Below are 17086 nucleotides of genomic sequence, written 5' to 3' on the forward strand. Positions count from 1 at the left end.
TGTGCCACCGGCTACAATCTTGGTTGAGTGCACACTCTAAACAACGTGTCTGCCTGAGGAAAACAGAAGAAATATACATGTTCTGTAGATTGAATGAAAAACTGCAAGTCAAACTTTTATAAAAATAAATGAGACATGCACACACTGTAATAAGTCTTTACTATATTGTATTGGTAAATAAATATGAAATTCTCGTTTATTGCTTTATTGTAATTTTAAATCAATGTGTACGATAGACCTGCAGAATAATTTGGCAGATATTATTAAATTGAAAGCCTTTTGATATAAAAGTCCACACTTAAGAGGGTAAAGGCATGCCCTCCCACATTGCTGAAGAGATATTGTGATAGAAGCATAACTGATTTCAAATTAAAATACACAACATCATAACAAAATGTTATAATAAAGGTTAAATGAAGTGTAACAACCTTTTTGCGCAATATCTTAACCTACTGACAAACCAACACCAAAAACACAACAAAAATTATGGTCATGAATGTAGAAATCAAATAGCAATGAAGATGTAGTCACTGATTTACTGAATTCATATCAGTGGAATTTGCCTGAAACTCGACAATGTTAACACTTTATATGTAAAATAAGATACAGATTTTCAGTGATGAAAAACGTCTTTTCCGATTGCTGAAGATTTCTGGCAAAGTTAGAGAAAGACATGCTTTTGTGTTTTTTAGAGAGGAATTGTTCCTGATCCCAAAATGTAATTATTATAACACCACACAATGAAAACGCTTTTAAAATAAGGTAATGCAGTCTCCCCTAGTCCCCATACTTAAGAAATATATCACATGATAAATATGTCTCAGGATAACCTCGAAGTGAAAGCAGTTCATCGTGATGAATTGCTGTTATGTAGAGGAAAAGGAGTTATTATTCTTAATCTGGCCAGAGGTCTTGACTGTTTCGAACCTAATGAGATATAACATTTGTAAAAATCAATTGTACAGTGTGGGTACAACAAAGCATAATGTATGGTGCATTCATCTCTCTCTGCTGCAGAAGGTTATCCTCCGTCTTCGGTGCTTAGGCACCTAATCTGTTATTCTCGGCATTTAATGTCAATGAGGCATTATTTTTTACTTGTATGGGCTTCTGGGTGATGTTTATATGTTGATTTTTTTTAACCCAATTCAGTCTGCTTTGGGCCTGAATCACCTTCACTACTGCCTCCCATCTTTACTGATAATTAGGAAAATAACAAGGATTTCACTCCTGTTCGTGGCCACTGTTTCCTTTACTGTGTTGCCTTACAGACCGTATTCAGTCAACAGAAACGGAGCTGCGGCGAATGAAACGTAGGAGTGAGAAGTGATGTATGAGAAATACCTTTACCATCCCGCTGTGTGAATGCTATCAGCAGTCAGTAAGTGTACAAGAACATGTTGAGTCTGGCTTTTGGATTTTTATGCAACTTTTGTCTCTCAGAAAATCCCATTTGTTCAAAAGGTTGATGATGGAAACATCAGCTTCTTATTCTTTGCAACCTTTTTATTACCAATATTCAGTCTGATGCCTGCATATAGCAATATCTCCAATGCCTCTGTCCAAAACTTGGGCACCTTACACCCTCTAGTGGGAAACAAGTGCAATTATATATCATTAACTTCAATTATTTCTAAATTTGTATTGGCCTCACTAACACAGAGCTTATCTATTCTCGCCACAGAGACTAATGGCTTATAAATTAGCTTCTAGCTCTGTTTCTAAGTAAATAACTCAAGGGTCATTCATTTCAAGCAGAGTCATTTTTAATGCATTGTTAAGAAGAACTGAAGTGTTGCATACAGCAGAATAATCAAGCCTCATCCATCTCCAAATACAGCAAGGCAAGCGAAGCATTTGGTCTGATTAGCACGACAGCGGTGAGCAGATACTGAAGCAGCGGTGTTCAGCTGAATCACATTCATTTGACAGAGGGGTGCAATAGGCTGAAGGTTGTGCAGAGTCTACGAGAATTTTAAACTAAAGCTCATCCAAGGTCAAAGGTTGCAGTCACAGGTTTTCTACCGCGGATGGTTTGGTCTTTGAGTCTCGGTAAAGCAAGAAGCCGGAGAAAGTGCTGTCATCCTCACTGCTGGAGTAAATTCCATTCCAGTCTCTCAGTGTCTCCAGCCACACCTGGTCGCCCTCATTCAACTGCAGCAGTGCGAGGTTGGACGCCTGGTCGATGTCTTGGCCGTACAGAGAATCCCGAGTCCGCAGCTTCCGTATCCCATTAACCACCAGGGCAGCACGGACAGGCCTGTTGCGCACAGTGATGTGGTAACTGAATAAGTAGACCCCCGGGTAGGTGACATTGAACTTGTTGAGTGCTGGGTCCCAGTGACCCTCCCTGTTGTAAAACACCTTATCAAACTTCACTGGTACGCCAGGCGGAGGGAAGGACCTGCTGGGGAACAAGCCCACGCTGAAGGCAGAGCGAACCTGCTCAACACTCTCACCTGGTGGACCTTTTGGGCCCCGAGGCCCACGCCCACCTTTAGGCCCCCTCTCCCCCCTCAGCCCTGCCATACCCCTCCCACCCAGAGGTCCTGGGGGCCCTCTCGCCCCAGTATCCCCCTTCCCTCCTGGAGGCCCGGGCTCCCCTCTCTCTCCCTTTGCACTGTCAGTTCCATTCACTCCTGGGGGGCCCATCTCACCTCTTAGACCAGGGGTCCCACTTTCACCCACATCGCCTTTCTCTCCTTTCTCACCAGGTAAACACTCGGCTGTAAATCTTTGTTCACCTTTCTGACCCTTTGTCCCAGATATCCCTGGGGGACCCATCGGCCCCTCTCGCCCAGTGCTGCCTTTAGTTCCATTCAGGCCAGGCTCTCCTCTTTCTCCCGGGTCCCCTTTCAGACCATGTTCACCTTTCTCTCCTCTGGGGCCTGGATTACCTATAGCATGTGGAGAGGTTAAATCAACTAGGAAGACATGTTTTAATTAGAATGCTTTTAATTTTCAAATAGCAATGTACATTTTCAAAGTATGTATTTATACAAATTAATCTAATCTAATCTGATTCAGTATGCTTAAAACAGATTTGGTAATATGTATACAATGTCTACTGGAGTGCTCTTTGAAAACTACACACCTTTTTCTCCTGATTTTCCAGGAATCCCAGGAAGACCCAAAGATCCTTGATCACCTTTTTCACCTGTGGTAGTTTTGATAAATAAAGCTTAGAAAATGACATCCACGAAGTAGTTGTACATTAAAGTGTTTGCAAAAAAGGAGAGAGAGATAGAAAGAGAGAAAGTGAGCAACATTCAAGAACTCTCTTGTACTTAAACCCTGTTGTACCTATGTCGCCACTGAGTCCGTTGGCTCCAGGTAGTCCTGCTGGTCCTGGAGGTCCTCTAGGCCCTGTTTCTCCTTTCTCTCCTGGCAACCCTGGAAAACAGAGGAGACTATGAAGAAGGGCAACTTTTGATGTCTGAAAGGTGATTTTCATGAAAATAAAAATCTTTCTTACCTGGAGGGCCCCTCCGTCCTGGCTGTCCTGGTGGCCCTCTCTCTCCCGTGGGCCCTACAGATCCACTTTCTGGCGGACAACACTCACAGAAGTTGAAGAAGCATTCATTGTAGTCGAAGGTATAGTTTCCATGGGTGTTTCCACAGGGTGCTATGGCATCTGTGCGGAAATCAGTGGGATAAGTGTCGCTGGAGTAGGTGGTACTGTCTGTTGGAGTCAAGGAGTAACCGTCCATCAGAACCTCAGTTGTCTCATCTGTGTGCAGGCTGCTTGAAGGGGACACGGTCGTGGTGGTGGTTCTTCCAAATCCTCCACCCCCGCCTCCGCCTCGAGGGGGCTTCTTGGTGCTCTGAGGTTTGAGCAAATGCGTGGTTCTGGCACTGGAAGTCAGCGCGGCCATCAGGACCACAAGGAGAGTGTTGAGGGAAGTAAGGTGAACGGATGGCATACTGAGGGCTCGGCACATTGATCTGTGAACAAAAAGGGACTAGGAGTTAGAAGACTAAGACATAACAGGTGCAGCACTTTGGAAAACGCATATTCTATTGCAACACAGTGCGTTTATGATGTATAATAAAGCAAAAAGTGCATCTTACCTGCTGATGTTGGTGGTGTTGACTTTTCACTCCATCCCCTCCAAATATGGATTGATGCAGCTTGCCTCCGTCCTTATATTGCCGTCAGTACCTCAACTCCTGCACCATCAAGCCCATGAGAGAACAAGGGGACAGAAAACACAGAGGGTTATTAGGAGGTAGGTAGTCTGGCAAGAACAGATTACGTGACTCCTGAGGGATATGAAATAAAGTAGGTTGTACACAAAGCAAGACTTTATTCTTTGTGATATGGGATATGATTCCAGGGCCCAAGAGTGCATACACTGCTAAGGTTGTGTTCACACACGCTTGCCTTGTACACAAACAGGAGAAAATATAAAGTTACAAACACGGAAACACATTCACAAAACATGTCTACATACACGTACTGTTTATACACACAAACACACAAATTGTTGGTAATGAATAACATGACATATGAGAATTACCGAGGACAGAACCTTGCAGCGATCACACCATTTGGCAATACCTCAAAGCAGAAAATGGATCACCATATACCCCCTGGGAGAGAGATCAATGTCCCAAAACAGTTGGTGTGGCAACATTGATCCAACCATTCACCCCCTTGATCTAACAAACCCAAAAAGCCCAGTAAACCCAGTAAACCTGATGGAAACCTGGCCCCACTGAACCTAGCTTCACATGTCTTAGAATGTGTTTTGGATGTAGTTTCAACCTCTGACATTAACTCTGAATGATTCCTGGTTTTGCTAAGATTTCACACAAAATATGGTGAGGAGCTAAGTGATATGTGTGAAAATCATAGATGGACAACACAAATGAGGATAAAGGCTAACACAGCAGAAAAGGCAGATAAAGTCACTATGGACATCCGCAGTTGCCTAGCTTAAGATCTATCCTGAATATATCCCAACAAACTGAGTGAATAGGCTGCTTTATCAGAAACACTTTTTCTGTAAGCTGTGCTGTAAACAAGGAACATTTAGAATACAAGAACAGACTAAAATCATTCAAGTGTAGTCACAGAAGAATGCTATTCAGTCATTGTTAAAATATTTCACAACTGAAATGATCAACTGGGTATTTTCCACCGGTTGTGTGCATGTAAACAAGAACATGGTGCTTTGGCATTCCTATTCCTATCTGTACTCTAAATGAAAACCTAACAGGTACAGTACAGCATTATACAGCAGGTACTTAGGAATTTAGTTAGATGGCTGATTGTCCTACAAGACTTATGTTTAACACCTTCCTCCAAAATTAAAAATCCAAATTCTAATAATAGAACAGAGCTTGCTTCACCTTTCAAAACAGGAAAAAACATCATAAAGTCCATTATACTATCTACACTGGATTATGGAGATAACCTGTATGCTCATGCTTCTGTCCGTACCTTACACCACTGGATGCCATTTACCACAGTGCCATTTGATTTATCGCGGCAGACATCACACTCACCTCTGTGAGTTATACAAAAAAGGGGAACCAATCAGTCACACCCAGAGGGCGTCATCATACGTGTGTTTTTGTTTTTGTGGACTTGCTATCTAATTTGCCGAGGCATTTGACGTCCTTAGTTGAACTCAAAGTGAACAACCATGACACCAGATCACAGTTCCTGCTCTGACCTGGGTAAAGCTGTTTTTTTTGGTAGTAGGCATCTTACTACTGGAATGAACTTTGAAACACACACTCCTTCTTCCGAGGGACTTTAAAGTTGTACCTGCTCATATTTTTAATAATATTTTGAGTGTTTCAGTAACTAACGTGTGTGTGTTGACTGCTTTGTGTGACTGAATTGATGCTGTAAATATGTCATTTGTTCTCTGGTCTCTCTTGTAGATGAGATCTTGATCCCAACGAAACTTCCTGAATAAAAAAGCTTAATTAAACACGTCAGTTTACTGTAAATGATGTGCTTATGTGGACTAAGAGACGGGTATTACTCCAGAAAGCCAGAAGGGGGCAGCGTTTAATTTGCGCAATGACTGATTGTTGCTACGCGCGCGCGTGTGTGTATGTGTGTGTGTGTGTGTGTGTATCTTCAAGTACAGATTCTGTTCTATTCTATTATAATGATTAACATGCAGTTGTTCATAAAAAGTCAGAGGGGCCATAAAATATTCAATAATAATAGATAGATAGATTGATTGATAGATAGGATAAACAATAGATTTGAAATAAATAAAAAAAAACAACTGCAGAATTGTAGACCTGCAGAGAAAATATTGAATAAAAATATACAATACATAAAAAAGCATTAAATAAAAATTAAGGATTTACACTATATACACCAGAAACAGCAGCATTGATCATAAATACGACGAGCAATTTAAGAAAGGTCGCAGTGCAATAAGAACTGTGCAAAATGGCAGGTGCACAGTAGACGCAATAAGAATATGATATACTAGTACAGACTGTAGTGCAGCAGTGTGTTCACCTGTCACACAGAGTTGATCTGTGGAGTAAAGATGTGTCTGGATTTATTACGAGCCTCACATGTAATGTTATACTAGATGACATCACCATTTGATTCCGCAGCCACCGCCATTGGCTCCAGTGTTTTGCTCGTGCGTCGCATGAGGTTTGCAGCTGCGCACTCTTGTCAACGCCGACCAAAGTTAGAGAAGGAGAAGTGTCAAGTTGGCCACTATCACAATACGCCACCTCCGGCTCGGGGCTTTCAAAATAAAGCCCTCACGTTTAAAAAAAACAAAAACATAAACAAAAAAACAAACAAAAAAACCCCAACCTGTCATTGTACACTCGTATAGCCTATAGAGGTTGCTTTTTGTGTTGCTTTATCAACACAACCACAGTCGACTTCCCATCTTATTCGGACTCTACGTTGGTGGTTTGACACAGCTCAAGAACGGAGGTGTGTGTGTGTGTGTGTGTGTGTGAAAAAATATGTTGATGCGGGGACAGAGGAGACATACATCCGAGAGAAGAAACGGGGTCAGCGGCGGAAAAGGAGGACACCTCCAAGTCACATCGTCGACTATCGCACCCCGGTGACTCCCGTCTCTCTCCGGGGTGGGTCTAACCCAAAAAAAAAAAAAAAAAAAAAAATCCGTCATCCTACGATGGGCTCTGGGAGATCGGCTCAACTCGGAGAACCCTCTTGCAGCTGCTCAGAGAGCCGAGGGTAGGACCGAGACATTGTACCGAGCCAATGAGGATTTCTTGTCCGCTACTGTCCTGCGCTTCTCGGCCCCGGTGTCTGGCAGCCAGCCGCGCACGGCGCGTAAATGCGAGCACTTTAGATGTTGAGATTCAGCCCTTGTCAGACATCGTGGTAGCGAATCGATTTCTTCGTAGCTCCGCTGAGCGGATGGAGTGAATTGTGCAAAAGGGGGGAGAGACAGACCACAGTTTGGGTGCGTGTGATGATAGGAGACACAATGACGCTCTTGTCTCTTCTGGGTCGGATCATGCGCTATTTTCTCCTCAGGCCGGAGACATTGTTTCTGTTGTGCATAAGCCTGGCGCTGTGGAGCTATTTCTTCCACACGGACGAGGTGAAAACCATCGTCAAGTCCAGCCGGGATGCCGTGAAGATGGTGAAGGGGAAAGTGGCGGAGATGATGCAGAATGACCGGCTGGGAGGCCTCAGTGTCCTGGACGCGGAGTTCTCCAAAACCTGGGAGTTCAAGAACAACAACGTAGCCGTATACTCCATACAGGGGAGGAGAGATCACATGGAGGACCGCTTCGAGGTGCTCACCGACATCGCCAACAAGAGTCACCCGTCCATTTTCGGGATATTTGACGGCCACGGTGGAGAGGTAGGCTGGGAGGGAGAGGTTACACAGACCCCACATTATATCACGCCGCATTTGTTTAGACTCGTCAGACCCAGAGACCCGCAGCTGCACGAGTTCTCAGCATCACTCACAGCATCTCGGGTAGCGACGGACAGAAAGGGAGCTGAGTGAGGAATTCATTCGTGTTACTGAAATGAATTAAGAGCCCCTTCGAAAACATTAAAACGTGAACTGATATGACAGTAAAGACAATGAAAATAAACTCTCTGTTGCGAATCATAGAGATGCAGGTTTCTATAGGAACACAATTACTTGAAATGGGGCTTGTGTTACTCACTTCATGCCCACCCCGTTTTCAAACACAGCAGTTCCCCTCCCCACTCCAGCTTTGTATTCTTTTGTGTGAACACCTCCTCCATCCCACTGCCAGCCAGGGAGTTGACTTGGGATTCATCACAGAGAGCTTGTGTGTGTGTGTGTGTGTGTGTGTGTCAAGGGTCAGTGGTTTCTCATGGCCGCTTTCAGACCACGTGTCCTGGACGCCATCTGTCACACCATCACCGCTGTCCCCCAGAGGTTACTGTGCAGGACACATTTCACCAAATGATACTGGTTAATGGTTTCATATTTAGAGCCCAGTCTTCCTGCTTGACATCTTATTTTTATTTAACTAACCTTTTTTTTTTTACGTGCAAACCTAAGGAGAGTCAAATGATGTTTATGAAACAGCACTTTGAAAGCTCTGTGGACAAAGTGTTACATGTAACTAAAAGATTGATGGCATAGGTAAGCAGACTTATGAACTTCCAGAATACAACAACTCCGTTTTGTCTGTAGCTTAAAGAGTAATATCTCTTTGAGCTGCTTGTCACCATAAACATCCATAAATGAAAATGAAATGAATGATATTGAGTGTCACAGTTGGTGTTCTCCTGCTGTGTAATATCAAGGCAGACCAGATCATTTTCCCCAGTGCCAGACATGATAGGCATCCAGATTTCTTACTGTTTTTACACAGATAAAAATACCCTGGGAACATTTTCTTTTTCTTTTTTTTTTTTAAGTTGCAAGAGTTGCTGTCGGGTCATGTTCAATGATGGAGGGAGGGAGAGAGCAAGCAGACAGCAGAAAGTGTACCGCTCTGTCTATTCCTGCCCCACAAACAAATATTTATCCTTCCCATCTGTCGCAATGTCTCTCACTCTTTCTCCCTCTTTTTCACTCTCTTATGCCATCTTTTTTTTCCCCCCCGATTTCTGTCTTCAAATTTGTATCCCTGTGCATTGTCTGGATTCAAAAGATTTTTTTTTCATGCTTTATTATCATCCTTTTATCTTTCAGCAGTCACAGTCAAGTAGGATTTTTGGACTCAAAAAGCATCGGTCACTTTGACTTTGACTTCAGCTACTATAGGGTCATTAGCATCATCAAACAGACCACATCCTGATTTATGGAAACACATTCACACTCATAAACACAGTTCCCAGTCTAAAAACTAAGCGCTAACAGTAAATGCATAGTAAATGAACTGGAGATGAGTCTGATGTTAAGGGTTATTTTAGAACGCTGTGTTTACCTTCTGGGAGTCTCAATGCTAATGATGTTGTCGGGAAATATTACTGCATGTGTGAATATCCTGGAACATTTATTTGCAAGTCCATTTTCATTCAGTTTGGCACAACTATAAGCACACACACACACACACACACACACACACACACACACACACACACACACACACACACACACACACACACACACATTGACTATATTAAATGAAGCAATGTTCTCAAGCCAAATATATGGGCAGATAAAACAGGCTGTCTCTGGCAGCGCAGTGTGTTCTGGCTCTGGAAATATGCAGGAAATTTCTCAAACACGTCTCTGTTTTCTTCGTAGCTTTTATCGAGTCAAGCAGTGAGTTATGGCCTAGAAATTATAAAAGTCAGCACAAGCTGCTTCTCCTCTTTAAACTTGATTTACTTACACTATTTGCTGTTGAAGCAGAAACTGGCAGTAGTTTACAACTCAAACAGGCTTCAACACTTTTCTTTATAAAACTGGATTCATATTTACACGCTGACTCGAGGGGCAAATAGGATTAAAAAGCAGCAAATTTAACAAGAGATCCAGAATACTGATTAATTGACCTTTCATAAAGTTGGCCCAATATATCACATTCACTCATTAAATCCTCAGACTGAATATTATTTGAGTCATTGGTGAGGTCTGTAACTGCACAGATCCTGTTATGTTCAGCTGTTTACTGCAAATGTAAAATTTATACTTGAGGCTCTCTCCCTGCTCACGGCTCACGTTGTGCCTCTCTCCCCAATTAAATAATCGAATGAGTACGCTCGTCCGGCATAAGGGAATGAGAGACAGGGGGTGGGGGCCGTAGGAAGACATGATTTTATTCTAGTGATCATTAGAAAGGTCTTAATCTTTCATAATATTTCATGTTGAGGTTCCCTTGTTGTATTTTACTTCCAATTCTGTTTACTTCATGATAAACATTTTGAGTAGAGTTATAGTGGTTGTCAGTTCAAATCTCATTTGCTGAGATTTGATTACTTCCCTGATGGAAAGACAGGCAGTTTTAGTTGCATATAAATAAAACGTTCGGAGATATTGGTTGTTTATCTTTGCTTCAGGTATTAATTAAAACTGAAATGCATGATCGTATCCATGAAAAGTGAAGTACTGAAAAACAAAGTACTGAAGGGTAAAAATTCGAACATTCGCATAAGCATATACTAGTGCTGTAGAACTGCTAAATCACATCACTACAGCGATACAGTGAAGCATGTAGATTGATCTGCCCAAATTTCCATAGAAACTGCGAATATGAAATAAGTACTCCGTATCTACCAGGGCACTAAGATGGTATAAAATTTTCCCATTTTACATTTCATTCGACAGCATTAGCATAATGGAAATCTTGGCAGAGAAAATGAGAGAAGAAGCAGTTAAGTAAGGGCAGGAGGAGGAGGAGAGACAGTGGGTGGGAGGATGAGGAGGCTGTTCAATAATTCAGCACATAGCACCTGCTTTATGTAATGAAAAAAGCACTCTGCTAAATTAGAGTTGTATCGTACCATATCACCTGGCAAGCACAGGTAACAAATCAAACTGAGGAAAATGTGATGAAATGTATATGTGTAGTACTGTGCAGCCAGTTATATGAATAAGAACAGTTTTTTTCTCGTTGCGTTTAATAGAAAATAAAGCACCAAAAATAACTTTGTTTCTTTCAAGCAGCATTTCTTGAGTTGTTTGGGCTCTTGTGGGCAGCAGCAAGCTTTAAACACATCATTTTGACATATACATTTATACAAATACATATACACACCTTACAGAGTTGCTATGACGAACATCGTGTTTCTGGCCACATGGCGAATGCAAGTCCTATATTTACTGTCCTTTTCATTAAATGCTCCACTTAGTTCACCAGCTAGTCAGTCAAAACAGCTACCTGCTGTGGCTGAAAACAATGCTGTTGAGGGCTGAAATACCAAAACAAAGAGCTCAAAGACGCTCGAGTTTCCATAGAGCTGAGGGGAGCTGCAGAGAGGGGTGATAATTCTCCGTGGCTTCATCGCCCTTTCATCTTACACATAGTCATTTAATCCATGTTTAATATAAAAAATATGTTACAGTGCAGCTTTTAACCCTGGGATAATCTGGCATAATAATCTGACCACATACAAGCAGTCAGTCCTCCTGCAGCTGTCTACTGAGGTATCACTGACATGAACTAGAGTCTAGCTTGAGATTTCTGAATTTATAAACTCATTTGACATTGACGGCAAAGACAGCTCTGTGCCCCACCTGTACTTATTCTCTGTCCTCCCTCCGTCTAATCCTCCATGCGTCCCCCCTCTCCCAGGCTGCAGCTGACTATGTGAAGGCCCACCTGCCAGAGTCCCTGAAGCAGCAGCTGCAGGCCTTTGAGAGAGAGAAGAGAGAGAGCGCTCTCTCTTACACCAGCATCCTGGAGCAGCGCATCCTGGCTGTGGACCGCGAGATGCTGGACAAGCTCTCTGCCAACCACGATGAAGCAGGTCAGGAGGTTGAGGAGAGGGGTGGGAAGTGAAGATATGCTGTGTGTGTGTGTGTGTGTGTGTGTGTGTGCGTGTGTGTGTGTGTGTGTGGGGTCAGTTTGTGAGCCAACAGAACGAGGATAGGAAGAGTTGGAAAATCGGCCTTTAAACATTTGTGGGAAAGTTGGTTTTTCGGGAAATGAAAATTCAAAATTTCTCCCACACAAATGACGTACACAAACAAATATATTGCCAAGTGTTAGCAGACATGTCCTTTTGGTGCCTTTACATGTATAGTGATGCATTTTAATTTTAAGACTCAGCATTTGCCAGAAATATTCTGTTCCACATCTCCTTAACCTTGGTAAAAGCAGTGATGTTGAGATAATGCCTTCAGGTGCTCGTTTGTTTGGCATTCACGCCTCCTGCCTCTTACAGGACATGGTGTTTCCTTTATAATATCCGCTCGGCACAATGCTTCCCAGCTGACATTACCTCTTTGATTGGCTCCTTTCGTACAGTTAGTTTTGAAATGCTTACTGAGAAGAGTGCGGCTGCTAGGTTGTAACATTATCCTGCCGCATGTGGATGTAGTTGATACTCTTTGCACAGTTGAAAATTTGAGCTTCAGTCCGGACTGATCGTTTGGCGGAATTTGATACATCTACGTCAAGAAACAGATTTTATTGTTGATTTGTTCGGTGACAGTCTGCCACTGTGTGAGTTCAACATATTGAAGACACAGGAGAAGACTGTGATATACTCACTTCTACTCACTCACAATCTAACCATTTTATTAAGGGAAACACTCAAATGGCCTCTCTGCCTGTGGTCCCGTCTTGTGATCATTTGCAGTTTGCACCATTGATTTAATGCCTTTTTCCTCCAAAAATCTGTAGATCGCATTTTAAAGGTCAAGCATTCCTGTATGTCATCATAGATTACTTTACTGATATTTTGAGCCCTGAGAATTTGGTAAGTCGAATCCTTATAAATCAATTTATTATTTATATATATATACACACAACACTTTATTATAGTGTGGAACGTCAATAAAAATAAAAAGTGTCAGACATTAATGTGAGAGCAATGTTTTGTGAATCATCGTAGGCTGCTAAAATGTCAGAATGCAGTAAACCCCAAGCTTCCCTTACTCCCATCTGTTTAAAATAAACACAGAACCAGATTTGATTCAGGATTGTGACACATTTGTGGGACATTTAGTGAACTTTCAAATCTATCAGCATCCTCAGCTGTTTCCTTTCATTTTTGTCTTTCCCTTTCTACCTCCCTGGCAGGAACGACGTGTCTAGTAGCGCTGCTGTCAGACAGAGAACTCACAGTGGCCAACGTTGGGGACTCTCGTGGCGTGCTGTGCGACAAAGACGGGAACGCTGTTGCGCTGTCACACGATCACAAACCATATCAGCTCAAAGAACGCAAGAGGATCAAGAGGGCAGGTACATAATAGAGCAACAACACTCAAATATAAAGCCTATACAGTATGTACCTGCACTGCACTTCCCTGTGATTGAATTTGGGGTCCTCGGTGGCCATCTTTTGGTCCATTTAGGAACGGCATCATGTTAAATATAGTAAAGTCTTACAAATACAAGCTGTGTGATCAAAGGATTTTCTCAGGCTAGCATTTATTACATTATCTCAAATCAATTAAGTAGTTTGAATGGTGTTTTAGAGCATCAGCTCCTTCAGGCAAAGCTTGTTTTTTTCGCACACTCAATCGGTAGACAAATATAAATAAATTTGTGGGTCAAAAACCGACTCAGAGTAGCCCAGGATTTGGATTGATGTACAGTATACCCACCAGTAGCCATCAAGCAATTTTTTCCTCATTAGCAGATCATCAGACTGTACGTAAACTCTAATTATTTAATAACTTTTCCATTTTTACCTTCACTTTCAGGAGGTTTCATCAGTTTTAATGGCTCCTGGAGAGTGCAGGGAATCCTGGCAATGTCCCGCTCTCTAGGGGACTACCCGCTGAAAAACCTCAACGTAGTCATCCCTGACCCTGATATCATGACCTTTGACCTGGACAAACTGCAGCCAGAGTTCATGATCCTGGCTTCTGATGGCCTGTGGGACGCCTTCAGTAACGAGGAGGCCGTTCGGTTCGTCCGCGAGCGTCTGGATGAGCCTCACTTTGGTGCCAAGAGCATCGTCCTCCAGTCCTTCTACCGTGGATGCCCCGACAACATTACTGTAATGGTGGTTAAGTTCAAAAGTGGAGCAGGGGGGAGCAGCAAGGCAGGGGATTAGGTCATGTCTAGAGCTCACATTGTGATCAATGTTTTCTATGATTTTCCCCATCTTCTGGATGGAGCGGGCAAATACAATATCGCAGGAGGGCTGAGAGAATATGAAGTATAGACACTGAGAACTGTGCTTTTGACAAGTGTACACACACATACAGACACATACATGCAAACACTTGTGAAAATTAGGTCTTGTTTCGTTTACTAGATTTCTGATTGAGATAAGGGCATGTAAACCCATGTAGACCCAATAACCATCTGCCAACTTAACGATGAATACATTAAAATACAGGTGTTCTCCGACAGTGGAGACCCATAAACGCAGGACAGACAGACACCACACAGGGGATTTCTCTTAACCAGCACACTTTAGACTGTGATTGATTTACTACTGTTTACTGTACATGCACATGAATGGTACAGCTCCACTGGAGGCTTCTTCAGAGGAGGCTTCAACTAGTGCCTACTCAAGAGTTACTGTGCACCTACAGGAAGCTGCCGAAAATGTGTTTGCAAAGACCCCCCTGCTTGCTGCATTTTCACGATGCTCTCACATAAAGTATGTAATGTGTAGTTTGGAGACCTGGAAAAAATAGTCAAAATCAAAAAGATTCCAGTGGAACAATACCCTTTATTTAACTGGAAGTGATGCTACACCCAAAATCTAACTTTTGAGTATCAAACACTCATCCCATGTAGACATCAGAGGTAGCTGTTAATCAACTGTAGTTTCATCCTCCAGCTGCTTTCAGCCTCAATTCATGCTGGTTACAATGGAATCTAAAAGCCAGTAGTCACCACGGTGGAAAAACGTAGCATAACTACGGAGTTAAACAGCAGCATCTCTGATTGGCCAGCTGGAGTCTGACCAATCACAGCTTCTACTACTGCTCTGTGGCTTAGATTTCATTTAATTTTGAGGTGTCACACCCCGTACAAGTCTTAAAATTAAAGGTACCTTTGAGTTAAGGCGGTCATGAACTGGAAACTTTAAATGTTGAATCAGGAGACTAATGAATTGTGAGATAAAATAAGAAAGACAGTAACATAAGTAACTGGAATAACAAAAAGTTACATTTAACAGCCTTAAAAGTGATTTTGGTTTTCCATTTTAAAATATAATTAGTATTATTATTACTATTCAACGTTCAAAGAAGGAATAAGAAAATAGAATTTGTAATTGGAAAAATGTAGTGATCCCTCCATATGCTCAGTATGTTTGTCCATATTTTAGCCAAAATATGCACAACATCTGCAACCAATTAAAAGTATAACTCCTGTTTCTTTGTACGCTTTTGGATAGTTGGCAGTCTTAAGTATGGATGTAACCATTCTCTGGAAGCCAACCAGTAAACTGCGTACGGAATTTAGACCAATGAATGAGCAGTAAGTGTGTTTCTCAATGAATGAGCTACGACAGAATGGTCTGAGGCGTTTCTGTGTACGTTATCAACTTTTTTTTTACCCACTCTGAAGAGTGATCATCGAAATTATTTGTCACTGTCATCCAAACTGGCACAGCCAATCTTGACTTTGAAGGTTGAAAGTGCAAATTTTCGGAGCAACCTTTCAGGTCTGCAGGAGACGAGTGGTACTTAAATTCGACATTTTGGGTGGAATGCCACTTAAACATGCAACACACACATATGAACACACACAGAGTTCTAAAAAAAAAAAAATGCACTTTTCAGATATTTATTTTTTGGAATGATGAATACTTACTACATATCAGCCAATGTAAACACTGTATATCCTCAGTAATACAAGAGGGTTTTAATGTATGCAGAACCTGATTTAATTCTTGATCTTCCCCTCTTGGTAACGCAATTTTATGACGCTTACACAAACTGTTTCATCAGAGTGATTTTACACCATCTGTATCAGGGCATGTGCTTTGGCGTGTCCATGTTCATGAACAAAGTACACAGAGTATGTATCCCTGGATGCCGTTGGCTGCCTTTGACCTGGGAAGCACACAAAACAGGAGGTACAGAAAGACTTCCACGCCCCCCGCTGCCATGAGAAAAAGCCGACTAAAAGATGACACATCATGAACTATACAGCAGTATGCAGAATGCTAGTAGCTAGAAATATGATATGCTCCTGAAGCAATACAACCGGTCTCATCGACAGCTACCGCCTGTCAAGGAGAGTTACAGTAAACCATACTTGATTTACTAATGTTTTTAAGTTCAGCTACTTCTTTACCACTGTGTACCATGACCTTGACATCAGTTGGAAGAAGCCTTTTTTTAATTTAACAGTTTACCTAATGCCTTATTTATTGTTGAGTTTTCAGATGTGTCTGGCGGATTGCCAAATGACTATATTCTGTATATTCAGTTTTTGTTTTTTTGTTTGTTTTTTCTGTCCTTCTGTACTTGAGCAGAAGTTTACAATAAAACAGAGACCCGTCACTTTAATTTGAGAGGCAGTCCGTGATTCACACTTTAATTTGATGCTCGATGTAAAAAAAAAAAAAGTGTACAGACTTTCTTTATGTAAATTATGAGAATTAAACAAACTCTTTCATTTGAAATGGACCCCCCCTTTAGTCTTTATTATTGCAAAGGCCTCGTGTGTCAGTCTGGCCTTTGGTAACTGTGCAGCATGCTCACCACATCAGCTCATTCACTGCAAAAAACACACTACCTCTTCATTTTCAAGGTCATTCTGAAAAGTGGTTCTTAGCAGTCAGCTTTGGCTATTTTGTGTACTCGATTCAGAGATGAGAATATTTTTACTCAATCTGGTTTCACTGATTATCACTACTTGTTCATTCGCATTACACCATACTCTTTTGCTCACACGAGTTTGGGTGCAGTTTCACACACACTCACACCTGGCGCTGGCTCTATTGGCGAGCCCCTCGGAATTAAGTTAAGTCTGAAGTGCCTTGCTCAAGGGCAGAGCAAGAATAGATGCGGAGGAATGGTGGCAAGGAATG

General features: G+C 42.0%; 2 protein-coding genes across 3 annotated transcripts; one reads left to right on the plus strand and one right to left on the minus strand.

Annotated features, from left to right (window-relative positions):
* Positions 1-1825: 1825 nt before the first annotated feature.
* On the minus strand, positions 1826-8245 carry otol1a (otolin 1a). 2 transcript variants are annotated; one of them, XM_040143898.1, is made up of 6 exons: positions 8158-8245; positions 4072-4170; positions 3476-3945; positions 3304-3393; positions 3095-3157; positions 1826-2897 (listed from the first exon to the last, which is right to left on the minus strand). In XM_040143898.1, exons 3-6 carry the CDS (start codon positions 3939-3941, stop codon positions 2011-2013), a joined length of 1506 nt encoding a protein of 501 aa, XP_039999832.1. In that variant the 5' UTR covers positions 3942-3945; positions 4072-4170; positions 8158-8245; the 3' UTR covers positions 1826-2010. The 2 variants fall into 2 exon arrangements, with proteins under 2 accessions (XP_039999832.1, XP_039999831.1); XM_040143897.1 differs by lacking the exon at positions 8158-8245 and adding an exon at positions 6494-6621.
* ppm1la (protein phosphatase, Mg2+/Mn2+ dependent, 1La) lies at positions 7155-16634 on the plus strand. Its single transcript, XM_040143906.1, has 4 exons — positions 7155-7841; positions 11710-11884; positions 13162-13323; positions 13788-16634. Exons 1-4 carry the CDS (start codon positions 7443-7445, stop codon positions 14141-14143), a joined length of 1092 nt encoding a protein of 363 aa, XP_039999840.1. The 5' UTR covers positions 7155-7442; the 3' UTR covers positions 14144-16634.
* The last annotated feature ends 452 nt before the right edge of the window (positions 16635-17086 follow it).

The sequence above is a fragment of the Xiphias gladius genome, chromosome 14 (assembly GCF_016859285.1).
Source record: "Xiphias gladius isolate SHS-SW01 ecotype Sanya breed wild chromosome 14, ASM1685928v1, whole genome shotgun sequence".
Taxonomy (NCBI): Eukaryota; Metazoa; Chordata; class Actinopteri; order Istiophoriformes; family Xiphiidae; genus Xiphias; species Xiphias gladius.

What these genes read in the sequence shown, in the direction of transcription:
- otol1a (XM_040143898.1), bottom strand. Translation starts at nt 3,941, where the DNA reads ATGTGCCGAGCCCTCAGTATGCCATCCGTTCACCTTACTTCCCTCAAC. An exon ending in AGGACGGAGGGGCCCTCCAG is followed by an intron (nt 3,394 to 3,475) that starts GTAAGAAAGATT and finishes TCTGTTTTCCAG; the next exon opens with GGTTGCCAGGAGAGAAAGGA. An exon ending in TGGAAAATCAGGAGAAAAAG is followed by an intron (nt 2,898 to 3,094) that starts GTGTGTAGTTTT and finishes CACATGCTATAG; the next exon opens with GTAATCCAGGCCCCAGAGGA.
- ppm1la (XM_040143906.1), top strand. Translation starts at nt 7,443, where the DNA reads ATGATAGGAGACACAATGACGCTCTTGTCTCTTCTGGGTCGGATCATG. An exon ending in TTGACGGCCACGGTGGAGAG is followed by an intron (nt 7,842 to 11,709) that starts GTAGGCTGGGAG and finishes CCCCTCTCCCAG; the next exon opens with GCTGCAGCTGACTATGTGAA. An exon ending in TGCCAACCACGATGAAGCAG is followed by an intron (nt 11,885 to 13,161) that starts GTCAGGAGGTTG and finishes CCTCCCTGGCAG; the next exon opens with GAACGACGTGTCTAGTAGCG.